The sequence below is a fragment of the Callithrix jacchus genome, chromosome 18 (genome assembly GCF_049354715.1).
Source record: "Callithrix jacchus isolate 240 chromosome 18, calJac240_pri, whole genome shotgun sequence".
Taxonomy (NCBI): domain Eukaryota; kingdom Metazoa; phylum Chordata; class Mammalia; order Primates; family Cebidae; genus Callithrix; species Callithrix jacchus.
The window spans coordinates 31,842,139-31,869,943 of record NC_133519.1 but is presented as its reverse complement, the minus strand read 5'-3'; the positions used below and the strand labels follow the sequence as shown (position 1 = coordinate 31,869,943).

Sequence of the window (27,805 nt, the reverse complement as noted above, 5' to 3'; positions counted from 1 at the left end):
GTATTTTTAGTAGAGACGAGGTTTCACCATGTTGGCCAGAATGGTCTCTATCTCTTGACCTCGTGATCCACCCACTTCAGCCTCCCAAAGTGCTGGGATTACAGGCATGAGCCACCACGCCCGGCCTTAGATTTTTCTTTAGAACATTACAAATTATAATCAAAAAGATAAGGAATCATTGAAAAAGATGACATGATGGTTTCCCCTCATGAAAACACTAGTTTCTACTGGTAATGGCAAGATTGATGTTGTCTCTTTTACAAAATGGCAGCAGTCTCACTACAAAGGGAAAAAATCTCAGCAGAAGAAGACAAGAGAAAATGCCTCATCCTGAGCTCTGTTTATAGTCCTACTCAAATTCCTAGTCAAATACCAGGCACTTCCAAGGGGACCACACACCCAGAATATTGCAAGTCTGGAAAGCTTTTAAAATCTCAGTCAGAACTCACTCTTTTCTCAGAACTTTGCCTGCATTGGTTTCTTTTTATCCTTTTGGAACTTACCAAAATAATCTGACTTTTTAAAAAAAGAGTAAATAGTGAGTAATATGACTGAACTTTTGTGTTTTTAGTCATATGGCAATGAAACTAGTTAACCCAAAGCAAATAGACTGGGAAATAATTGAATTTTCATAACCTGTCTTTAGCCCTTGGCCTTCTTTCCTTTCCTGTGTTTTTTTCTTAAGCTAATTTCTAGTGAGATTACTTGTTAAAGGTACCAATTGTTTGCCCATATGAGTAGTAGAATCTACTTGCTTTCCAGATTTTTTGTTTCCAAAATTTGACTTTAGGAAGGCAAGTTGGTTTTTTTTTAGAAAGCAAGGAATTGAATAATAGCACAAAAATGCCCCAAATGGAGCTTTTGGGACAAATAACTATGCATGATTTTCTTATGCAATTTTGAGTCTACCCCCATATCTCAGTTCTTGCTAATTTTTAGATTTTATTCATTTTTCCAGTTTCCTAGTTCAGTTATGCTCTCCATCAAAACTGACCAAGCCATATAAACATATTTGAATGGCTTTCTCACTTTCTCTACAGTTATTCTGTGATAGAAATCTTACCAAATAGCTAAACAACAACAAAGAGTGAGCAGAAGAGTAGATTAAACGTACAGCAGCAATGGTTTTGAACCAGCCCATTTTTGAGGAGACGTTATAGCAGCAGTGGTAGCAGTAAGATCCACCACTTGTCAAATGCCAACGATGTGCCAGCCTATGTGCCTTGTATGTGTTTATTAAATTTTCAAATGACCCTGGGATGCAGGTGGTCTTATTCCCTTTTTATCATTTTGGAAGCTGAAGCTCAGAGAAGAGAAGCAACTTATCGAAGGCCACACAGTTAGTGGTAGGGTGTGTAGGAGAACACGGGTTATTATTTTTAAGCTGGTTTACTTTCTATTCCACTCCACTTCCAACTATGCTTTCATCCCAATTATAGCTAGTTGGGTATGATCAAAAGATTCTTATTCTCCCTTTTTTTTTGGAATCCTGCAATAAAGTGAAAAATGAGTAAATTAGTAATTCGTCCATAGAAAAATTGAAGGTAGCTTACATATCCGAAGGCAGAATTTTATGTCTTTACCACAGAGAAGGTATTCTGTTATTGAACAGTATTCTTACAGTAAGAATGCTAATGTATCCATGAATTATTATTAGATTAGTAATACTATGTATTTATGAATATATTAGTATTATTAGTAGTATTATTCATGTCTGATTATTCACTTATTGAGCATTGATAAGAGCTTCAATTGAATACAAACACAAATGTTGTGCTCTGGAATTACAGTCTAAAACAGATTCATCATCACACAGAAAGTGCCCACATTGGTGTGGGGGTGAATTATCAGCATAGCCTCAGAAGTAAGTATAGTTCCAATGTGGAACTACATGGGAAACCTGGCTTTATGTTCGATATTCTCAGGGGTTCTGATCGATAATCCTTTAAGAAAAATGTCTTAAGAGAGTCAGTGCACCTAAGGTGATGTGGAATGTGTTAACATTTTTTGGCTCTGTGGAAATATATTTGTTCTAGAGAGGTGAAAGGAAATATAGAACAAAGAAGCTAAAAACAGTGCAAATAGCACCAGAATACCTCATATTCTTTAGTGTTTTCCATTTGAAAGGAGGGTTGGCTATATTGAGAGTGTTAAACTTTGAGCTATTTACACAGAACCACTGTTGCTTTACACAGAACCACTGACTCATCTTTTTGATCAAAACCATTCAAAATTATGTAATTTCACACTTCTTAGAGAATTTTGTTCTCCAAAGAACATATGACATTTCCCAAATTACATATAAGGTGTTTTAATCCTATTTGCTAAGGCTTAAACTGATATTTGACTAAAAATAAACCAAGTCTATACTAAGATGACAGTTAAGATCACCATACAAAGTTCAGGGGCTTTAGTGTGCTGTAGTTCAGGTAGCTGTGATGGGATAATGCACCTTAAAGTGAACAATAGCTGCACGGTGGGGTATTTGTATCAGAGAGATCTGTTCATTCTTGATACTTGCTGGGATTCCGTGGTGGAGGACCACTGGAGGACTATATTGTTGAGAAGGCGTGGGTGTGCTGCTCAACTTGGCTTTGGTCATTGTGATGCACTAAGCTCAACCTGTATTGCAACAGCCTTCCCAGTTAAGTGACCCATGTGCCATTTATCAGGGCACATATTAGAAAGATGCTGTCCTAATTTCAGTTAATGCTAAATGTAGCCAAAGAAATTCAAATGAATGCCACAGCTCTATTTCACTGCTTTTCATAGGCTTTGCAATAAAAGCTAAACGGTTTTTAGTGGCTTTTGCAATTACACTTCCTTTCAATTTTCCAAAGGTTACAGGGCCTGAACCACACAAATCCCATTAAAGTAAGTAGTTGTTGTGTAATATAAGTTCCTTTGAAAACATTCTTCAATGCCCATAAAATGATCAGCGGGCTGCACTTTAGATCTGCTTTCCTGCCATGCTTTCAACCAAAAGGCAGATGACAAGCTTTGATGTGGTAGTTGGTTTTTGCTACTGAAGCTGGCATTTTATCTTCTTGCATCAGATTTTTTCCCAAACTGATGTGACCCAGGCATAGGAAACACATTTTTCTTCAGATTTTATTCCTAAAGCATGTTTTTACCATACCTTTAAATTATATTTGGCTGACCAATGATTTGGGATGGCTAAGGTTTCTCCCACAGGATGCAGAACAGAAGAGGGTGAGGGGCACTGGAGTTAACTGAAGCTTGCATGGTGAGTGCAAGGCCTTAGTGAATAGGGATCACCACATGCTGTCAGGTCCCCATGCTTTAGGATGGCACTTCAGTCCTTCTCCATTCTACTTCTAGTGCAACTTCAGCAGCCACATGAGGAGTCCAGAGTGAACTTCACACTAGAGGCAAGGTCAGGGCTACTGTTCTCTTTAACTCATATTTGAATGCACAGAGGGTATCCTACCTTAGGCCTTCTTTTCTCGGGAAGTTCTTCATATGTATTCTAACATTGTGATCCATTAGAAACACCCATCTTTTTAAATACCTCTTTCTTGTGTGTGTTCCTGGTGGTTTAAATAATTCGTGTATCCTGGAGCTGGTTTTCTAGTAAAGGATAAAAATGAAAGAATAATTACTACATTTGCAAAGGAATCAGACCACATAGCATTTTCCCTCTCTAAATCTGGTGACTATCTTATCTGATAAAGAAACACTGTAAAAGAATTTTTCCTCTGCAGGTAAAACTACCCAGAGACAAAAGACGATGCTCACAATATTACTTGCTATGTACTGTTAAAAAGAATAATTGGAATTCAGAAATTACTTGGTCCTTTAAAACCTCAAATAAGTCACTAAGGTTCTAATATTCTGGGACTGTTTCTATACCACGACACTACTGTAACTCTTTCAACTTTTACTGTAATGTAACATGTCAAGGAATCCTATCTCTTTTTAATGAAAATACCTGAATGCATTAAGGTGACAAAATATTTACATAGAAAGAATTGAACCATAACTTTTAAAAAGCATTTGATAATATGCATATATTTATAAATTTAGAGACTGGGAAATCAATATGAATTGGTGCTATCAGAAAAGTTTTATAGAGAAGGTAAAATTTTAGATGTGTTTTAGGAACAGAGAGATTTTAAACTTTGTCCTAAAGTGAAAATCATCTCCCATAATTGTGGGAGAAGATTGAAGATGGGGCATACTGCTAAGCTAAAATAACCCTGCACTTACTTAATTGATGAATCAAGGACTTACGGATACCATTGTAAAGAAAAATGCAGGAACATCTTGATCAAACTAGCTGTCTAGATGAGAATGGTTGCATTTTTTAAATGGCTATTGTGGTAGAAAGGACAACATGTGATACTCATTGACCCTCCTTCTCAGACCCTCTTTATAACAGCTAGTATGGAAAACTCTGTGTTTCCTGTAAATATTTTCCCTGGGTAATGGTTTCCAATTTTGTGTCAGATGCTTATTGTTTCTCTCTTGCACAGCATGTATGTTATCATTTGTTCTTAAGAGTGGAATGGAATTGGGAATTCTGGTTTCTAGCTCTGGCTACAGGTCCCAAGTCTGCACTGTGATTTTGGGCAAGTCACATTTTTCTAGATCTAATTTAACTCACCTGGAAAATAAGATGGTTGAATTAGACAATTTCATGGGTTTTATTAGATGCCAATATTTTATGACTCAAGATCCCAAGCAAGACTACACCTATTTATTAGGCTGTTTTGCTTGTTTTTACTAAGAGTGACAACATTTGCATATTTTCAGTTTCTTCAATCATCAAAAAAATTATAAAATACATAAATACCTTGGATTTGAAACATTGTGACTTTGATAAAAATGTATTCATATTTCCTCTGGTTATTCTGCAGCTTGCTGAATCCTTCCCATTTTAGAATGCCAAAGAATGAGATACATCCTAATATTGAATTAGATCTATCTTCAGACAGCATGTTTCAAAATCGACCTTCACTGTAGTTGTTTTTGCAAGAAAAAAATGATCCTCTTTAAACTGGTAAAAATACACTGCTTTCTCCCCCCTGTATTCAACCTGAGCCAAGAATCTGATAAATATGTTTATCACAGGTCCTTCAGATGCCCTGCATTTGTAAACCTCCACAGTGTTTATGTTTCCTTTCGTACTGCTGAAGATACTGTGCTGGGTCCTGTTCTGCATTCTTGTGGAAAAACGGGGAGCTCACACTTTGTGATTAGTGAGCAAAGACAGACAATCCCCAGGACTGCCACACAAGCTGTCTCCATAGCCCACTCATCGTCTCTTTCTATTATACTTGCACTCTGAAGGACATTTGCCAGAGCCAGACTCTGACCCCTGTTATTTGTGTCTTTTCTCACCTTCAACATCATCTGGACTAGTGTTTTCATTTGTTAAAAACAACAAGAACATTCACTGGGAAACTTCTGCTGGAATTGTTTCAGGTCATCATAGCTATTTATTCCCTGTCATAAACTATAATTCTCCATTTCCCTTACTCCCACGTCAAGGGAGTTGGTGGTTTATGGTGGACAGTCAGTGGAATTTGATTGGACAGTGGAATATTTCAAGGAACTACAGAGATTATGTAGCAGGTTGGAATACTAAGAACAAAACAAAAAATATTCTTGGTCTTGATCACAGTTGGCAGTACAAGAAAAAAATAGGCTTATAAAACAACAGAAAAGATTTACAATTTGTGCTTGCACATAAGAAAGAGTTTTCTTGAGAGAAGAAAACAAATCCTGGGATTGGCTTAATAGGGGATTTTCGCTATATGATTAAAAATAATGGCTTAGGGTCTAATTGGTCTCAGGTAAAAAACGGTATAGAATTTTTTTTTTTTTACAGACTTCTGTTTGGGGGGCATGAAATTCAGATTATTGTGCTATCACAAGGGCTTGTATGACCTAGAAAGACCTGAAGTACAAGACAAAACGATTTGGAAAAATGAATAGGAATGGGAGGAATGCTTTCAAATATTAAATAGAAAGGAGAATACAAGTGCAAGGTAGCTACTAAAAGGTATTTAATACAAGGTGTTTGAATTCTGTAGTGCTGACCTTATTGTGAACGAATTTTGCTAACAGCTAGTGGTATAATCAGTGATGTTAGTTGGAATATTTTAGGCCTTGGTAGATCCCAAAAATTATTATTAAATTTGCTCCATTTTCAAGATGCAGCTGATTTTACATTCTTACTGAGTGTTACAGATGTGCTACCAAGGCGGGGCCCCAAGATGAGGCACCACAAATGTAAAAAGCCAAAGAGAAGGCCTGCGCAAAACCATGAAGCAGAGAGAATAGTGTGGTAGCTTCTTGGCTGGAGGAATCTGGTTGTGATCATATGACATGTTTTTCTAAAGAAACAGTCTTTTAAGGACAAGAGAAGTTTCATGTTTTCTCTGAAAACAAATTCAACAAGCATTTACTATACCTGGGTGCTTTAATTATCAAGCGGAAATGTGCAGTTTCTATTCTAAGCTTCAAGGGTATTCCTTGTAAGGAAGCATTGATGAAGAAGGGGTCTCTTAGCAAAAAGACTTAGAGGCTCAGTTGTCAGGCATCTGAGCTAGGAGCTTCTGGATTTAAGCTACATTTTGACTCTGTACACAAATCTAGACCATTCCCTCAATTTGTAATAAGAACAATATTATAGCTGAGGTAGTTGTCATTGTGACTTGTACTAATAGTTTTGTTGAGTATGTTGTGTTTATAATTAGAGAGAATCAGAATTCATATATTAGAAGAGACAGCCAAGACTACTTTCTAAATAGCGAATGGCCAAGCTTTCCTTTCTCCCCATCCTCACTCCAACAACTCATACATTTCTTTTGGGAAAAGCTATGGAGAATATAAGTCCAGTTCATTAGATGGAGCATGTGACTTTGAGTTTTGACAGCATAGTGTTGCAAATCGCTGGGAGCTACACAGATTTTCTGCAGAGCTCAGGCCTTGGGGTGATAGTTTGATGGAGGTGTCAGCACAGCTGGTATTCTGCACAGTTTCACACATCCATCACTCCTGACTGGGCTGGGTAGGGGCAGCAGGATGGGAGCATACTTCTCTCTGACTGCTATGGACAACCTGGACAATTAGCTTACCACACTACCTTTACAGAAACTCAGAGAAAACCAAGGAAGAATTTTGACAGGTAAAAATGGAGTTGTGATTCTTCAAAGGTCTGTAAGATCTCAGGGTCCTAGAACTCAAGTTTGAGTGAAATGTTTTCAGGGATCTTTCTGAACTCTTTCCTGTTCTTCAGCCCCAGGCTAATGTTAGCTTGGGTTGATGGCACTGTAGCATTAGTCCTGATCTAGGCTGAGGCCTCTGAAGCCTGCCTTTGCAACAGCATGGAGCCTTGAGTGAAGGCTGTTAGAAATTACTTGCTGCTTCAAGGGGAGTGAATGGTAAAACAAATCCCTCTAATGTGGTTTGAGCATAGTGTCTTCTCTATAACTCTACATGTGTGTTCATGTATGTATGTTAGGAGAAAGGAACAAGGAGATAATTGATCTACTTGATTATTAAATAACATGAGTAAGCATAATATTTCCAAAGACAAATAAGGTACAAAACCATCTACTCTTCTTCCTTTATCTCTAGAGAAGTCCAGAGAACGTGGGCAGGGGTAAGATCTTCCTTGACAAACAGGCATCAAGGAGCATGCAAGTACTGTCTCTCTGACAGTTTAGGTCTTGTCCCAGATTTAAAGGCAACAGCCAAGCATTAGAATTGCTGGAATTCTTGACATACGAACTTGAGAGCACTAATGCCCACATTTGCACATGCAAAGTGGCATTTGGCTATAGGACTCTGATAAAGATGTGAGCAAATGAAACCATATCTCACTATAGATATATTGTTAAAAAAAAAAAAAAAGTCTTAAGTGGGACTCCTACAGTGAATTTGGCTTCTTTTCATCAGTGTATTGTATTCCAGCTGATCAGCTGAACTCAGAGGAAAAAAAGAAGAGAAAGCAGCGAAGGAATAGGACAACCTTCAACAGCAGCCAGCTGCAGGCTTTGGAGCGTGTCTTTGAGCGGACACACTATCCTGATGCTTTTGTGCGAGAAGACCTTGCCCGCCGGGTGAACCTCACTGAGGCCAGAGTGCAGGTAACTCAAGCTGTGGGAGGCTGGCACCAAGGAGTCACCTCCTCAGAGGCACATCTCTGAAGACTATTTAAAAACACATGTTATGGCCCAGCACGGTGGCTGCAGGCATGGTGGTGTGTGCCTGTGGTTTCAGCTTCTTGGACAGCTGAGGTGGGAGAATCACTTGAGCCTGGGGGACAGAGGTTGCAGTGAGCTGAGATCATGCCACTGCACCCCAGCCTGAGTGACAGAATGAGACCCTGTCTCAAAAATAAATAAATAAATAATACACAAGTTATAGGCTTCATATGGGACCTGGTACTTGTAAGAGTTACAGATGGTCAGCATGCGGATAGAATCCTGTTTACAGCTATGTTTCTTTGGGCAGTGAGGTTTTTTGGGGTTTTGTTTTTTTGTGTTGGAGTTTCGCTCTTGTTACCCAGGCTGGAGTGCAATGGCACAATCTTGGCTAACCGCAACCTCCGCCTCCTGGGTTCAGGCAATTCTCCTGCCTCAGCCTCCTGAGTAGCTGGGACTACAGGCACACACCATCATGCCCAGCTAATTTTTTGTATTTTTAGCAGAGACAGGATTTCACCATGTTGACCAGGATGGTCTCGATCTCTCGACCTCGTGATCCACCCGCCTCCGCCTCCCAAAGTTCTGGGATTACAGGCGTGAGCCACCGTGCCCAGTCATGGGCAGTGAGTATTTTTAAAAATAAAATTCAATGCCTTCAGGTAGGGCCGAATAATCCTTGCTACAGGTTCCTCTCCCCGCACCCCTTTGTTTCTGACCCTTCCAGATTTATGTGATATACATTGTCCATCTGAGCATTTTAATCTGCACCCTTAGATTTCAATTTGAGCTTGATAGTGTTTAAAGAGATGAATTCTCTGTCCCCTACCTCAGTTCTCCTCTCCAGTCTTCAAGAACCTTGTCATAAGTACACATGATTATGAGCACAGATGGACTGGGAAATGAATACTCAGGAACTGAGTTAAGAGCACACTCAAGTGGATGATTTTGTTTACCCTCAAAATCTCTCTGTGAACTCAAAATGAGTAAGAACATGAAAGGCAGGATAAAGAGAATAGCCATTCTTTCTAACATTATTGCCATGACACACCAGCTGCAAGCCAGACATCTGGAACAAGATATAACTTGTGATCAACAGTTGTAACAATACCAATATTTAATAACTAATACTACTTGAGCCCTTATATGGCCAGTAGTGTTCTTTACATAAGCGATTTATTTCATCCTCACACCCATTCAATGATGCGGATAGTATTCTTCATTTTGCAGATGAGAAAACTGAGGTACAGAGAGGTTATTTTGCACACCATCACATAGCTAGGAAGTATCTGAAACAGGATTTAAATGCAGATATGCAGATCCAGAGTTCATGCTGTTAATCACTAAAAAAAAAAAATAAGTAAAAAACAAAAAACTGAATGAATGAGAGTCTCCTGGCGAAATACTTTTTCCAAGCAGTACTTTGCTGTCTCTGCTGAAAGATCTTACTGTCTTCCATATTGCCAGTAGCAAGATGCTGTCTTGATAAGGTGGGTAGGTCCAATCTGTCTTGCCTTCCTTCTGAAATTGTTGTTTATATATCTGTGTTCAGTCTGAGTGTTAAGAATTTCTTTCTGTGAATGATAACCTTCTTGACAAGCTGGAACTTGAGCTAGACCCCAAGGTAGATTCCTACCTTGTTGATTAGGGTCTGTGCCCATACAGGAGGCACAGTACACAATGGGAGACAGCTGTGGAGTTGATGCGGAGATCCTGGTGCTCCCTTCAGCCTGAAGAGAAAGCATGGAAGCTTCCCCATGGGGAAAAAGGGACCTCACCAAGAACTGCTCCCCAAGAGAAAAAAGAAAAATGTCAGTGACAAAAGAAGAAAGTCATGGGAGCCTGTGGGGCCCCTGAGGGTAGGTTAGGAGGAAGTGTGAGTGAGGGTGCCCCTTTGGGCTCAACTGAGAGTGACCCATAGGGACAACACTCACACTCAGTTTTGCTCTCCCATTCACCATCCAGTGCAGATTATGAAATCTGTCTCACACACCTTCTTCCCCCACACTGCTTACTGCAAATCTCTAACTCTGCTCTTAAATCCTTTCCCCTCTCCTCACACATGCCATGTCTCTTATGCCCCACCTCAGCCTTTTAGTCCAGTAACCCACAGCACACTACTGTGCCACTTTTGCTATAATGATCTAAATTTTAAATAAGGAAACCTGCAGCAGACAATGGTGGACATTTAAAAAAAAAAGTGAAAGATCAGTTTGGGGGTTGGGGGACTGTCTCACCCCTATCATGACAGGGAAATGCCTTTCTAATATGTTGGAACTATTTTTTCTTTATCTTTTCCCACCTTGCTATGATTTAACGACTTTTAGAGCTGTGAACATTTCCTAAGTGAGTAGGACAGAGTTCTCCCTTCTTGACTTTATTCTTCCCACATGAAAGCCTTCTTTTTCCCCGTCTGAACCAATCCCTTCTGACTCTGGTCTTCTTTATATTTACGGCATTTATCATAATATGAAATGTATAGAGTTGTTGTATCTGGGCCAACTTCCCCCACAGGACTGAGGAGGTCTCTTGGATGAAGGCCATGTTTTATTCATCTTTGCAAAAATTTTTTTTTCTTTTTCCTTTTTTTTTCCTCAAACACTTATCAAGCACATATTATACTCTTGAACCCGGTTTTGGCTTGCTGGGGATAAATAAGACACTGACCTTCTCCTTAAGGATGTCTGGACTGGAACAGAGAAGAGAGATGTGCAAACCATACACTTACGATATTATAATATGATTCCTATATCAATGGAATGTACAATAATTAGTGATAGACCAGATGAAGGAATGATCTAATCTGCCTGGGGAAAAGGGAGAGAATTTATATTTATTAGGCACCCATTCTGGGTCAACTCTCAAAACTATCCTGTAAGTTAGATATTATTATGATCTCCAATTGATTAGGAGACAAAGGAGCAGAGAACTTAAACAACTCCCAGGACAAAACTTGAAAGTAGTGTAGCCACTATTTTTATCCAACTCTGTTAGACTTTTAAGTGATGTTCAATGTTAGAGTTAAATTTTGAAAAAAATATATGGGCTTTGACACCTGGACAAAGAGGGGAAGAATATGATAGACATATCTGGTGTGATATTTTTAGGTGGGAAATAGCCTAACACATTTGGGAGTCCACAGATAATCTTGAGCACAGGGTAGGAGCTGGAGCCATAGGGGACCAGTGCATGAGGTTAGAGTGATGTGGCTTGGGGCTGGATCAATGGACAAAGAGCTAATTCCTGAACAGCCTTTGTTCTATGGTAAAAAGTTTCTATTTTATTTTGTGAGTAATGGGGAGTCAGTAGATTATATAAAACAAGGCATTAATGTGATTACTTGAACATTTAAGATGATAGCTCTCACAGCAATGTGAAGGCACATTAGAAACAGAAGAGCCAGGAGTCTGGGAAGACAAGTCCAGATTCCACCTTGGCCAACTTCCACCCAGGCCCTTCATGCTGCCAGCTCTACAGGACACTGATCACACGGTATTTTATGTGTATGTTGTCCCCTAGAGCTATACAACTGCTCACTCCACAAAAATAATTTTCTTCTCCATTACCTTGTTATACATTTCTGTAATTGCACTTAAAATACTTATTTTGCAGTTTTTCAAATTTTACATGTCTTCCTTTAATAGCTTGTGAGCTGCTTAAAAGCAGAGAATAAGTTTCTCATCTCTCTCCTTCCAGCATTTGATATAGGGCTTAGACCATAGCAGGCACTCCATAAAGATTTCCTGAATGAGTAAAATTCCATAGCATTCTAGAAGAGTTATATGATCATGAGATGGATGTCCTTGAGTTCAAAAACTCAGCCATTTATTATTTATGTGAATTTCAACAGATTACAGTCACACAGTGCTTAACAGTGGGGATCTCTTCTGAGAAATGAATCTTTAGATAATTTTGTCATTGGACAAACATCATGGAATCTACTTCCACAAATCTAGATGGTATAACTGACTGCACACCTAGGCAATGGGGAATAGCCTATTGCTCTTAGGTTACAAGCCTGCACAGCATATTACTGTATTGAATAGTGTAGGCAATTGTAATAACATGGTAAGTATTTGTGTAGCTAAACATATCAAATAGCAAAAATGTGGTATTATAACTTAATGAGACCACCATCATATATGAGGTCCATCATAAGTTCCTTGTAGATTCTGGATATTAGACCTTTGTCAGATGTATAGATTACAAAAATCTTCTCCCATTCTGTTTGTTGTCTGTTCATTCTGGCATAGTTTCTTTTTCTGTGCAGTAGCACTTTAATTAGATCCCATTTGTCAATTTTTGCTTTTGCTGCAATTGTTTTTAACGTTTTTGTAATGAAATCTTTGCCCATGCCTATGTCCTGAAAGGTATTGTCTAGATTTTCTTCTAGAGTTTTAGAGTTCTGGGTTTTATATTTAAGTTTTTAATCTATCTTAATTTTTGTATATGGTATAAGGAAGAGTTTCAGTTTCAGTTCTCTGTATATGCATAGCCAGTTCTCCAAGCACCATTTATTAAATAGGGAATCCTTTCCCCATAGCTTGTTTTTGTCGGGTTTGTTGAAAATCAGATGGTTGTAGATGTACAGTCTTTTCTGAGTTCTCTATTCTGTTCCATTGGTCTCTGAGCATGCTTTTGTACCTGTACCATGCTGTTTTGTTTACTGTAGCCTTGTAGTATAATTTGAAGTCAGATAGTGTGATGCCTTCAGCTTTGTTCTTTTTGTTTAGGATTGTCTTGGCCATGCAGGCTCTTTTTTGTTCCATATGAATTTTAAAGTAGTTTTTTCTAATTGTGAACAATGTGAATGGTAATTTAATGGGAATAGCATTAGATCTATAAATTACTTTGGGCAGTATGGCCATTTTCATGATATTGATTCTTCCTATCCATGAGCATGGAATGTTTTCCCATTTGTTTGTGTCCTCTCTGATTTCCTTGAGCACTTCAAGTACTTCTCCTTGAAGAGGTGCTTTACTTCTCTTGTTCGCTATATTCCCAGTTATTTTATTCTCTTTGCAGAAATTGTGAATGGGAGTTCATTCACGATTTGGTTCTCTGCTTTTCTGTTCTAGGTGTATAGAAATACTTGTGATTTCTGCATACTGACTTTGCATCCTGAGATTTTGCTGAAGTAGCATATCAGCTTAAAAAGCTTTTGGGCTGAGACAATAGGGTTTTCTAGGTATAGGATTACGTCATTGGCAAATAGAGACAGTTTGACTTATGTAGCAAACCTACATATCCTGCGCACATATCCTGGAACTTATAAAATAAAGTAAAATAGAAAATAAAATGTTTTTATTTCTTTTTGATAGGTTTATTATTAGCTGTCAGCTGTCTGTCAATGCTGCCCATTTCCCTTGAACCCTACAATTAGGTATAGTCTTGTCAGCTTCCAACTTTTAGTCTCCACATTTCTGTGCCAGCAGTGTCTTTGTAGAATTTCAGGAGACGGCCCTGCCTCCACATTCCAGATGTGCTGGAACATTAATAGCCAATGGCTGACAGGATCCAGCATACACACACCCAGCTCCATCACCCCCGAGAAGGATAACTCTGAAGTGTGTGTCCTACATTAGTCTTAGTCTTCAACATCTCTGAATGGGATTGAGCCACCACAAAGACAACTGGTTTAGCAGCACACTCTTTAGTGATTACCTTGTCTTCTCTGTTACTTCTTCACTCCTCTAATGGTGTTCCTTGCACCTCCCAAATAAAACACTTTCTTCTTAAATCTTTGTTGGAACATCTACTTTTGGGATATGGGGAATTTTCTTAAAATATCAAATAATTATTATGAAAGCAGATGCGATTTTCACATTTTGAAGAAAGAATTTTGAAAAAGCTTTTAGAAAAGTCATTATTTCTGTGGCAGAAGTCTAATGAGATTTTTCTTCATTTTTCTTGATTACAATTGTAACAGGGATTATAACCCATATTTTGCTGTCCTGTGGGTCAGTCACAGATTTCATCTCTGGAGACCTGATTACTGGAGAATTTTATGGTCCTGTTAGAGTAGCCTTGACCTTTAAGAAGGGCCCTCATAAGGGAAGGAGTATGGCATATTTCTATTGTTCTAAGGAGAATTCCATAGCCGTCTTATATCTTCCTTTGGAAGGTGTTATATAGTAAAATCAACCAGAATTTCGTTCATGTACCCCCTTCTTCCTTGTTTTTCCTCTTTCCTCATGCCTTCTCTCCTCCTAACAATTTTCCAGGTATGGTTTCAGAACCGAAGAGCCAAGTTCCGCAGGAATGAGAGAGCCATGCTAGCCAATAAAAATGCTTCCCTCCTCAAATCCTACTCAGGAGACGTGACTGCTGTGGAGCAGCCCATCGTACCTCGTCCTGCTCCGAGACCCACCGACTATCTCTCCTGGGGGACAGCGTCTCCGTACAGGTGAATGACTGGCCCACTCTCCCTTGCTCCACTTCCACTGTTTCTCAGCGGTTGGTCATGTTTCAAGCTGCTTGTGCAGGTCACTGACATTTCTAACTGGGTTCATCTCTTCAGAGACATTCAACTTGCTGGCATCCCCACATTTTCCCAGGAGATTATTAGCTGCCCCAGGAGCAGGGTTTGGGGTGGAAGTGAGAGGTGCAGGCTATCTCAGCAATCTCCTCTTGGACTCAGGAACTCTTGGAAAGATTTCAAAGATGAGGAAGAATCTAAAAGAAAAGACCATTAAGCTATGCCCAGTGTCCCTCTTGCGACCATTCTGGAACAAAACTTTACCCTGTTTCCAAATTTAAGATAAATTTGTTGTATTATGCAAATGTAGGGACTTAACGTGTAAGGCTCCAAGTATAGGGCCAAAGGCAAACTTTGCAGTCAAACTGACTTTGAATTTAAAAAAGAGAAGGAAGGAAGGAAGAAAGGAAGCAGATAGAGAGGGACTATAACTGAAAGAGAAGGAAAGAAAACCCAAGTTAATTCTGATCATTTTCATGGCCAAGGTTCTTCGTTAGTAGTTGTGAATTTCTTATAATGCCAAGTGCCTTCCTTATCTATTGCTAATTCTTGTCTACTTGTCTGAAAGTTTCTTTGGGGGTCAGTTTGTGTGTATTTGTGTGTATGCATGTGTGTGTGTATGTGTGTGTTTCTTTTAAATAAAGGAATGTATAATTTACACTAAACTTTTATATTAAAAAGTTGAACATTTTAAAGAAACAAATAACAGAGTACTATTTCAATCTCATAGAGAGGCTTTTAACCTCCAATTATTATCCTGTTCAGAAAATATAGGCTAATGCCAGAAGGGAAGCTGAGACACGAGTGCCTAACCCACTGGATTAGTCTAGAGTGCCTTTCTTTTGATTAGTCTAGAGTGCCTGTCTAGTCTGAGTACTCTGAGAAACAAGGTCAAGCCTATGTGTTCTCCCTGGCTGATTTTAGTGGAGGAAGATCTATTCACAAATTCATTTATTATGCTTTTGTTTACCTTTTTATTGTCAAGGTTATTTATTGGCTTAAGGAGAGGTTTTAAATGAAATATAAAAGATTATGTCTCAGATGAAGTTGAACTCCTGACGTGAAATGCCACATTTTGAAATGCAAATGTTTTTCAAAGGTTGACAGCTTTAATCAAAGGAAAAAGCCTCATCTAACAGTTTCTTCTGTTCTAAATCAGTTCCTTTAGAGAAACACAGTAAATGCACTTGGAAATTTCTTTTATATCTCCTGTTATAAAATTAGCCTGAATTCTTTTGGTCTTAGTACATAGAAACCCAGTGTCTGGGGAAGTCTTATTCTGGGCCCTGTTGCGCTCAGATGTGGTATGCCTTGCTGAGCTTGAAACATTAGTTATATCTGTGTGCCCTATTTTAAATTTAAACTCCTCTCCTATAAGATTTACTAAAAACACATTTTTTAAAGACCATTGTGAAATCACATATTCTCTAATATTTTAAGTAAATGGAAGGCTGCTTTATTTCTCTTATATATATTGGTATAAGAGAAATTTAGTGTGTTCAAGAACATGGTTAATGGATTGGAAAATGGGTGTGGTTCAAAGCCTGATGTTTCAAGATCTCTGGTTTGAATTTGATCACAACCAAGAAGTATTGCTCCTTTTTCTGTCTGGGTCCTCCATAAGAACTTTTCACACCAGCCATAAATAAGCCAGATGGCTGCCACGTGGTCCTTACCAGTGAGAGGCTGCACACAGCACACTGCGAATGGGGATGAAATCCTTCCTGAATTAATATAGGGTTCAGCCATATGAGCCTCAGTGTCTGCATCATATGTGTTTAGCATATGGACATCTAACTGAAATATTAACATGGCAATTTATGTGTGCCTTTTTTGGAAATATTCTATTTTAATGGAAAGAATTATGTAGAAATACTGGATACATTTTTAAAAAACATCCATAATTTTACCATCTTGACATAAGGAGTATATTCATTTTTGTGATTAGAGTTCAATATTTTATATAGGTATAGCCTTAGTGTATATATTATTTTGTATCCTGCTCTTTTCACTTAAAATCATATAACCTAGTACGTTTTACTCATTTCATGGTATGCTTTTATGTCATTTCTCTCTTAGAAATGGAATTTGTAAAAATTAAACATCATAAAATCTGATTGTTCATATTCTGTATGAAGAATGAATTAATACTCAGATATAAGTAGAAAAGTGATGTTAAAGCAATAACTTAATCAATGACAATGTTTTTTGATTGAATGTTGACTGAAGTGTTTATATTTTGGTTAATTTCTCAAAGTAGCACAAAGCTATTCTGTTACTTGGAGAATTTTCTACTATGTTTACAACCAAACTATGTTATGATTTCACACTTTGAAGCTTGATAGGAAATATATTTAAGGAAATAAAAAAGAAAAACAAGTGATTCAAAGCAAAGGAAATGATAGACCTTTTGTATTACGAAAAATTAACTCACTGTTGTTGTTGGTGCTATTACGTCAAGTTAGTTACCTCACATACAACACTAATTAAAAGGCATTACTCTTGGTTAATTCTTGGAACACTCCTGTGTGATAGCTCTGTCTTGCTCTGCTTCCAAAGAAGAGACTAAATATTTGCCCAAATTTAAGCCTTCAGCAAGCAGAATTAGAACTAATGCTTGGGATCCCTCTTTTAATACAGCATATTAAGCCACATGACTGTATTTTCATTCAAATTAAACCTTCCATTGTATCGAAAATAGTAAAAAACATAAGATTGGAAAACTGTCTGAAATCCCCTTTTTATTCAAGAGCTATCTTAGATCAGTGAGGCATGCCTGCAGCTGAGGTCCACGCTCTGTGGGGTGTGGGCATACCATTGGACTGATAGATGTGGCTTGGTCATACAAACCAGGGACAGTGAGCAGACAGTTTTGCCAGAAAGGATAGTTTGCTGACTTCCACAGTTATTCTCTGAAAAAAGAAAGGAGAAAACCAAAGCACAAAAGCAGTTATTTGCATATGGTCAGAATTATAGGTTGGAAAATAGCCAACACATTTTTTTTCTAGGTGTCTTTTACATCCAGAGTGGTAGCTGTATAATTTATTGTTCAAACTGGGATTTTCTTAGAGTGAAAGGGGAGTGCTATTAATAATTATACTAAGACAACATGTATAAGCCAGATTGCCTCTGGTAAACTGGGACATATAGTTTGCTCTAATTATAGCATGTCATGACCTCACTCATTCCCTTGAGCATGTTAGAGGTGATGACATTAGGCAGGCAACTGAGTCATCAGGGAGACAAAGCGTTCCCTAACACAGACACTGTTGTCCTGGCAGGTGTCTTCTTTACCCATCCGTGGCCAGTTAAAGGAAGCTCGTTTTTACACACACCCATTGCTTAACTCGGAACTATTTTTCTTAGGCAAATTGTAAGAATGAAAGCACATACAAGCACCAGAATTATTCAGACTCACCACGCTTGCAGTGCTTTACTTCTTGGGTAGCAGTGATCAACCAAGTCCTGAACTTTTGACTGTTATTTGAGCTGAAGTAGCCAAGAAACATTTTCCCAGAGACATCCTTTCCTAGATGAGGTGGATAGTGAATGGCCTGGTTTTGCAGCATTGACCTGAAGTGCCATTTCCAGAGGGAGGGCTGGGCTTAAAAGAAAGCTAGTGATGAGTGAAAGAGAGGCCAACTATCCCTGTCCAAAGCTTCCCTCCCCATCCTTCTCCCCACCTCATTTGATCGTGGTCATGGTGCTGCCTGACATCTGCTGAACGCATTTGGCTTATTTCTCCCTTTCACACTTTCAAAAATAGATCCTCGTCCCTCCCAAGATGTTGTTTACACGAGGGGCTTCATAACGGATTCTAACGGAAGACACTGAAAAGGTAACTTGTCAGAGGGGGAAGAGGGCGGCTGCTTGGGGTAGGGTTTAAGTGGGAATTGAGAGTGTCTAAGAAAGTGGGGTTTGCAGTTCTGGAAATTTCAGCAGTGAAGCCCTCAAGTGAGGAATACTATTGGGAAGCAGAGCTGCAAGAAAGCATGTCCACAAAATGAAGTGTAGTATGATGCTAGTCTAGAGCAGGGCTCTTCAGAGATTGCTGTGCACAGGAAGTATCTGGGATCATGTGACTGTGCAAACTGATTCACTAAGTCCAGGGTGGAGCTTGGATTCTGTATCTCTAACTTGCTCCTAGGTGATGCTGATGCTGCTGACACTTGGTACACACTTTAAATACTGAGGCTTTTTAGGTTACAGGACAGGGTTTGGAAGAACTATGTTCTTGTCCTGGTTTCTGCTGCTCAGTGAGGTCATTGTTCTCTTATGTAGCTTTGTATCTAACATGAAGCTAGCACTAGCTTCCCCATTGCTTATTTCACAGGGGTGTTTGGAACCTACCAATGAGCAATGTGCACTTCAAAAAAAAATCTTGCAACAATAGAAAGATGCAAGAGGCTTTATATATGAAAATATTTCTAAAATGAAAAGTTAAAAATAGCAGAAAAATCACTGAAAATATAGTACAAACTGAAAGCTTACCAATGAAATGTATGAGTGTGTTCACTTTAAGAGATAAATATACGTATTAGAAAATCAACTTCTGAATTTCAAAACAGAAGTTAGAAACAGAAGTTAATTATTTACATCACAAAAGATCCCTTTCAAGAGAATTTACCAGATCTCTTTTTAAAAGTAAATTTCCCTAGGAAAACTGGTATTACATTTTGTCAGGTGAAGCAAGTAAACCTCCGTTGTTCTTGCACTGACGAAAGAACTAACCAGAGAGACTTTCTGCAGCTTCTATGCATCACATCTTGAACACCATAAACCCTACAGTCTTTGAAAAAATCCTGAGCTGGTGAAACCCAAGGACTTCAGAAAAACTCATAGACTTCTTAGGCTGACAGATTTGTCTTTAGGGTGAAATTTTAAACATCTTGTTATCATTTGTTCAAAGGGCCAAATAGAAAACAAAGAGCTAAAAATGAGTCAGGTATTATTTTTTCCCCAAGCTATCAATTGTTTTGTGATTTGTAGGACTTAACACTATAGGTTTTTAGAAAGCAGAGGGGCAGTTGTTCGTAAGTTTCCTGAGTTTAAAATCATAGCACAAATAGTATTTTCTGTACTTCCTCAATATTTGGTAGTCATTTTAACATATTATTTTCCCCTCACAGCTTTCAGGGTAGGTTGAAATGATAAAAAATGATTTGTCCCCAGTGAAAACAGTACTCTAACCCTGCTGGTGGTTAGCATTCTGCTATCTATGGCTGTGCTGCATCTGCTGGAAATCTCCAAATAAGGAGATGGAAACATTTGAAGCTGATTTAAATGTGTCAGCTCTGTGTAAGTCCCAGTGCAAGACTAGCTGAGTCAACAGATGGGATCAAGCATTTATTATGAATCCCTAATTTCTCAATGCACTTTATTCAGTAATGTGGTTTCTTGGTCACCGACACAAAGAACTTTACTAAAACTAACTAAAAATGGTTCTTTAGCCAAAGCCTAGAAACTCAGTCCCAGGACTCAGCTTATGTCTATACCCTACTTCCAAGAATAAATGGGTTTTACTTAGAAGGCCAGACCGACAGGCAGGATCTCTGATGCTGTTAAGCAGGCTCTTGGTTGTTGTCATGTGCTTAATCTGTAGAGATCACTTAGTTTCAATCTCCCCATTTTATCTGAGCAAGCTGAATCCTGTAGAGGAAGGACTGGTCATTTTACCTGCTCTGAATGGCTCTATAAATTGGTTGAAAACAGTTAATTACCCTCATTGGACCTTTAAGAAAACATTTCAGCGTTGTTTTTCTTTTCCTAAAGCAGAACTTTAGAAGTTTCCATGACATGGAAAGCAGATGGTCATGAACAATTTCATATTGGCAGCCGCTCAAGGCTCTCTTGCATCTGTTGACACTTTAGGAGACAGGTCCTTTCCATCTTACTTCTAATGCCATATTTGAAGAATGACTAAGCTACTCTTAGAGTAGTCACTTACTAACTCTGCCTTTTCTGACTTGTAATAGTAAGTTTTGCTTTTCACTGGTGTATCCAAGGACTGCTCACTGCTTGCCTATATGGCACCCTTAGCATAAACTGAGAAGCTAGATCCATGTCAAATTACTGGAAAACAGACTTGCAATTATTTAATATGCGCCCAAAATATTACTGGAATCCCTATTTGTAGGATTACATATTCTAAACTTTTGTTAAGAGGCTGTGAATTAAGATGGCTTCAGTTCTTTTAGCCTACTTCTTATGGCTATGGAATGCTGGAACAAATTTGGAAAGTTTATATATTTCCTAAGCATTTATCAAGTGAAGATGTTATCACCTATCAAGCTCCTAGGGAATTGCAAAATTCATTCATTAAAAACAACTGCTTTTTAATCCTCAAGCTCCACTAATTTGAGGGATACCTATAAGGCATTGTCACAGACTTGCCTTTGGTGGTGTTCTTATAGTAATGTCACCATATAGTCAGACAAGGGCATTGTTCTTTCCTGTGGAAAATCAGGCTGCCATTTACGTGAAAAATGTCCCTGTGAATGTCCAATCTCCCATGCAATCCATGATCTTAATTCCCATTAATTTGTGTTTGAGATAGAAAGTGCATCAACATTCATCTCATTTGGGGTATTACTGTCTTGCCTACACTCACAAGAGAAACTCAGTATTTCCAAGAAATGTGTTCCCTACTAAGTCCTCAGACTAGAGTATCAGGTGGTAAAGGTAGTTGACTCTGAAATCGCTACAACAAAAATGGTCATACAATAGGCTACTTGTAGTCACTACTATGTAGACATTTCTGGGAAACAGCAATAGTATCTTCAGTAAACTAAAATAATCTCCCCAAGGTTCCAATCTTCCTTTTCAGCTAAAGCGATGGAATACAACTTTGATTATCTAAGAAAGAGCAAATTTTTGTTAAATAGGACTTTGCTTGTCCAGAATCTCAAAAAAAAAACAACAAAAAACGCATCCCTCGGAAAATTAGACCACGTACTTAAGAGCACAATATTCTATGACAATCTACAACTTAGAATCAGAGAATTTTTATGTAATTTTAGCTTTCTGTTTTCACAAGCCATCCAAATTTATTTCTCAATACTTAGCAAATAATACGGACAACTCCTAATTCCAGTTTCTCTTCTATGTGTTTAAAATTATACAACTGTGCATCATCTTTAGGGCTTAATTCTCTCACAGAAAACTGATTGAGAAAGGTTGACTTGGTTGATTTTATAATAAACTATGACTTAGGAACATTTCCCAAATCCAATAATCTTTTCTTCTCAGCTACTTAGATATTTGGGCTCTTGGCATATCCTAGAATTTTTTTGAATGTAGGTTTTGTGGGTTTACATACATTTGTTGTAAGGTCTTGAATGGAACCATGAACTAAATGATAATATGTATATGGATTTTGAAAATAAATGACATTTCTTAGTACATTCTAAAAAAAAAAAGTCCCACTTCAGTGAATTGTTCTTAAACCTATCTTAACTGGGAACTCTTCTGCTTCTATCACTATCACTGGGTAGAAGTGATAGTCTATTCTAAAAGTCTAGATTGTCCTAATAATTTCTTCAGTTTTTATTGTGGAAGATATTTTTTGATGGATCCAAGTACACACAGTCATCAGCTCCTGCTTCTGTCATATGCTACTGACTTTGCTCTTTCTATTAAGAGAGTAAAATTGACTTTAAGGACCAGATGCTATGAATAAAAGCATAGTGGTAAGATTTTTTTTTAAGAGATTATTACTCGTAGCAAAATGACAGAAACCAATGACATAGACAGGAATCAATTTAATCATACTATATCTAACTATTTTTAGTTACCTGTCTATTCACTGAACATACAGTACCAGATATGGTGTCATCTCTACCTGAGGATACACCTGTGAGCAAGGCTGATGTGGTGTATGATCTATGGAGCTCATAGTTGAAACAGTGATAGATACTAAGCAAATTAGCTAAACTTGAATTAAGTGCTAAAAGCAAAAGTTCGGTGTGCTGTAAAAGAACCTAACGTTGTCTAGAGGGTTGAGACCATCCACCACAAAATGATGAGTAAGAACGAAGCACGCAAAAATGAAATAGAAGAAAGTAGGATCCCTTTGTGGCCTTTCTGAGTCTTTCTCCTTGTGTCAGAACACATACATGCATGTGTGTAAACACATACACAATCGCCCATACACTTAACCAGGGCTATAAAGATTTTTAATTAAAGATGTGTATTTCTGGAAAGACCTAGTGATCTGGGACTCATTATATTTCTTTAACTTAATTTTCTTGAGTTAATTATTAGTAGCTGAGCTGAAATAGGTTATTATGAATTCTGACTACGTTGTGTCCCAAATAAGTATCAATGATATATTCTATTTGTGGAGTAGCTTTACTTTTCTCTCTTTCTGATCTTGTCACTTGATCCCCAGAACCACAAACTCTAATGTGGCTGACAAAATTCCATTGGAATGCAGGCAACAGAAGAGCACATGTCATTCCATTTATAAGTCTATCTCATGCCAGCCCTCAGTTGAAAGGGATTTTGCTAATCTTAGAAGCAACTAGAAACATTTTTAATTAATTAAAATGAGTATACTTTTAACTATATAGTAGAAAGAGTAATTTGCTACTAAGTCTATGAAACCGTTTCTTTTTCTTTTAACAGAGATTCATGGATACAATTAACAGAAACCCACCAATGATAAATTTCTGCCTAGCAGTGTTCTCAGGTCTTAATTATAATCTCTGGCAATGAAAAACAACTTCAGATCTTTCTCAGCAATAAGGACAGTGAGAAACAGTTACCTCTGAGGTCAAGAATGCTGAAAATGGAGCCTTTGATAGTTTATCTAGGAGATTTAAACATTTCCAAAATAACTGACCCAAAAGGCAGAGTGTGCTATTCAAGTTCTTCTGAAGAGAGGTTATAAAATCAAGGCCAGTGGGTTAGTAACCTCTTGATTCAGCAATGCTTGGTGCTATCAACCAATAAATCAAGAATGGCAGAGAACTTATCTTGGATTGTTTAACTGGTTCTCCATGCACATTATTTATTATGGCATTTGTTGATTATTTAAAATGTGTTAGAATTAAGGTCACCTAACTAGAGTGAAGGAGCAAAATTCCCTTTAATTTATTTTCAAATGCTTGTTTCTATTCCTCACTGCTCCTACAGGCTGGGGAGGTAGGCATGAAGAGAGATTAAATAGTGTTTTAATTAGTCAGCTGATGAAACACCTGCTATTCAACTTGAGCAACTTTCTTCTCTTACCCCAGAAATAAATCATTACTCACTGTTACCAACACAACAAATACCTCTCCCTCCCTTTCCTCACTCTACATCACTTTCTCCTGCTCTTCAAAACACAGCCACTCTTCTCTAAGTACCTTAGATGAATGGAAAGCTGGGGCTGTAAGGGATCCTAGAGGCCATCTAGTTCAAGCCATTGCCCCTGCCTGCCCCCATGCTGAGAGTACATCCATCTGGGGCACGGACTTGCAGATTTGTGAAACTAATGCCTGTTATTCTCCCTGCTCTCTCCTTTGTCCCTACAGCGCCATGGCTACTTATTCTGCCACATGTGCCAACAATAGCCCTGCACAGGGCATCAACATGGCCAACAGCATTGCCAACCTGAGACTGAAGGCCAAGGAATATAGTTTACAGAGGAACCAGGTGCCAACAGTCAACTGAGGAAAAAAATAATTAAACAGGCCTAAGAAGAAATCAAAAACCATAAGACACCTATCCCGCTCTGTTATTTCTTCATCTGCTGGGGAAAAAAAAGTAAATCACAAACAAACAAAAAACAGAACTAAAACATTGGGACCATGGCAGAGAAAAGCAGGAGAGGAGCAAAATGAAAATTAGTTAACAAATGTTCTTCCTCCCTCTGGGATACCACCACCACTTGTTTCTGTGTGTGTTTATTTTGTTTTTCTTTCTATTCATGCTTTGCTTAATATACTCCAAGCTTCTTCAGCTAGGTTCAGCCCACCCACCCCCATGATTGTATGAAGTTATTTTAAAAACTACAGCAGCCAAAGAAACCATGTATATATATATATAAATATCCAGAATGATTGCCTCTAGTCTCTTCATTGACTTGTTTGAAGCTGAGTGCCTCACCTGTCATCTTCCCAGTTCTCTTCATAGAAGCTCTAGGAGCTTTTGAAAAGCCAAAGTCTTTCTGAAGAATCTGTACCAGACAAACATAATTCCCTTTCTCATTGTCCCCATCTTTGTTGGTCATGGTAAGGTTTTCCCATCAGCCTCTGAAAAAAGTGTTGTGCACAACATCTGGTCACTGGACTGTCTGAACCAATGAAATTGGCTGTGTCTGGCAAATTCTAAGTACTAAGCTCTACATCTAAGCTATATATTTATGCTTGAAGCTATAGATTATATCACTATCACCACCACCCCTCACCCCACACAATCAATCAATTATCTTTAAAGATATTTGTTGTTTTTAAATGATTTGCTATCACAGACCATTTGGTAGAAGAAATATTTTTCACATGAGAGAGGAAGAGAAATTTCTCTAGAAACACAAAGAGTGAGTCGTAAAAGCCATGCCTACATCTCTTTGGTGCCTTGAGGATAGTGAGATGCATAGTTATATATATGTACTGTATATATTTATATATATATATGAATGTATATATATATAAAATATTGCAAGCTTGAGTTTCCAATTTCCCAAACAATACAAAAAACAAATTACACACCATCACCACTGTTCTTATCTCTATAGTGATGAGACATTAATTAGGAATCCTGCTGTTTTTCTTTTTCTACACAAATTTCTCATTAAAGCCAGAGAATGATTGATACGGCAGCTGTTTGAGGACAGGTCTCATTTTCACATGAGGGCTTTAAATGAATTAGAAACTATTTGAGGCTATAAAAATGTCCTTGAGTTTGGAGCCTGCGCTCTGGTGAAATGCTGATACATCTGATCTATCATGGGAATTGCAATTAGCGAGAGGAGGGAAAACCATTTAGTCATCTACCCTTTCTTCACTCAACAGGAATATGAAAGACACATGTTTTAGTGGAATACCTAAAGGTTTTCCTAAATTCCAACATTTAAAAGGCAATTGTGGGCTATTTTTATTTTTTAATATTTTGAAATAAAGTTTAGTGTCTAGGGCTGGGAGCCAGGACTGATCTTTCATTTCTTTTTCTTTGTTCCCAGCCATGCTTTTGTAACTTGCCAGATGGACTTGACCAACTACATTACTACCATGCTGTGCCTCAGTTTACCCATTTGTAAAATGGGATTAACAATACTTACCTACCTCACAGGGGTGTTGTGAGGCTCTATGCATTTGCTCCTTTATTCTTTCCTGTATTCTCTGTATGTCCAGCACTTTGTAGCCATGGGAGGAAAGGGACTATAAAAGTGTCCAATGTTAAAAGGAATGATACGGTACCTGGAAGCCTTGTTTTCTAGTAAGGAAATGCTACCTTGCTGTACATACTTATAACCTTGTATTTGGAAATGAGAAATAGGTTTATATTTTCAGATCTCTCAAAAATCACATCATTTGACCAAAGAATAATTTAAGACACATAGAACAGAATATTTTTAATTTATATTTTCATCCTGACCAGCTTAGTTCTGATAACTTTCAGTTGTGAGTAATTAAAAAACTTTGGATCAATTTTGGTCAAATATGCCAACTTTGGACTCTGAGTGACAGACAAGGATTTTTGGGTTTAAGATGCACTTTTAGCACATATTAGTATTTCCCTTGGCATATCAGATTGAGCTAAGGGTGATGTTATTTCAGTCTAACAGCCACCAATCTGAAAGTGTATTTTAAATGTTGATTCTGCAGTTCTTTAAATAATAATGAAGCTCATCTTATACATTTTGCTTTCACCAATTGATTCTCTCTTCTTTTAACCTACTATTAAAACATTTCTTATTGAATGATTTAAGTAGGCTTGCTGAACAGCACACGTTACATGCTTCCTGAAGAGTTTCTACATTCATCCATCTGTCCCATTAGCTGCTGTGGAGTATAATCCAAGAAAATGGTGAACTTGGGAGGTTTGGAGTTTGGAGAGAATGGCTAAGAAGATCTGAATTATTGGGAGGGAACAGAAATCATACATGAACAGGTTCTACTGAGAAGGGGGAAATCTTAGCTAGAGGGACATGTGAAATGAAGTCATTTGAAATTTTCATTTGGACATCCATTTCCAGTGGTAAACAGCAAAGCCTGAACCCACAAACCCAAATGATAGGTGAAATTGGGGGGTTCTATCCAATGTTTCTCGCAAGTGACGTCTGGGAATATCACAGAGTAACCAGTGCTGGTCAGCCAAAGTAACATTCACTGCTGGTGAACCAATACCACAAGCATCTATTATCTAAGCACTTGATCAAGAAGTATACATGTAGTACAGGCTCTCAATTTTGTTCATTTATTGTTGATTTTTAAAAATACAAGTTTGGTATGTGATTTGGAGAAGAAGCCATCTGGATCTTAAGCCAGTTGTCAGTGGAGGGCTTCAGGGCCACAAACATCAAGACATATCCCTGTTCCTCGCCATCATGATACTAGATACAGGTGAATACATAGGAACTGTCTGTGTCCTCAGTCTCCCTCCACACAAGATGCTGATTTGAAGGGTACTTCGCAGGTTAAATTAAACCAGAAGAGGTGACTTAATAAAAAAGGGAATGACATTTAGGTTATAAAGATCTCATAAGAAATATAATATGTAAATTATATCTTGCTTTATGTTGTAAAATATACATTGTTTGCGCTAGAATAGAAATGATTTCTTTTCAATAAAAAGAAAGAAGGATATGACCATGTCTTTTGTTATATACATTTGAGCCTATGGATGCTTTTCTCTTTGAACTTCAGAAACACAGATCTGCTAGGATCTGAGATTACATGCAGAAGAGTGAAGGTAAGAAGGGCTTATAGACAAGAGAACTTTATCTGAGTGTGATATTATTTTCTATGAAACAGGAAAATAATCTATTTTTCTTCAGAAACAAAGACAATGGTCAGAGGAAGAGAGGACATTTATTATTATAATACATGAGAGTAGGGTGGAACTTTTTTAAGAGTTTAGCATTTTAAAAATCAATATCTTTAGCATTCACAATACCAGACACCATATTAAAAAAAATCTTCATATAAGCATGGCTGTTTGTTTTGGA

The 27,805-nt window shown here is 37.9% G+C and overlaps 1 protein-coding gene across 5 annotated transcripts in view; it reads left to right on the top strand.

The window, feature by feature from the left end:
* Positions 1–27,449, top strand: part of PRRX1 (paired related homeobox 1) — an 80,764-nt gene extending 53,315 nt beyond the window's left edge. For 2 of the 5 annotated variants that reach the window (XM_035279454.3, XM_008985042.5), the window contains 3 exons: positions 7,930–8,120; positions 14,402–14,583; positions 24,171–24,699. In XM_035279454.3, coding sequence (XP_035135345.1) covers positions 7,930–8,120; positions 14,402–14,583; positions 24,171–24,309 — 512 coding nt within the window. In that variant the 3' untranslated portion in view covers positions 24,310–24,699. Of the gene's footprint in view, positions 1–7,929; positions 8,121–14,401; positions 14,584–18,421; positions 18,494–24,170 lie in introns of all 5 variants that reach the window. The other 3 variants (XM_078356296.1, XM_078356295.1, XM_002760377.8) reach the window with 3 other exon arrangements.
* Positions 27,450–27,805: the final 356 nt, after the last annotated feature.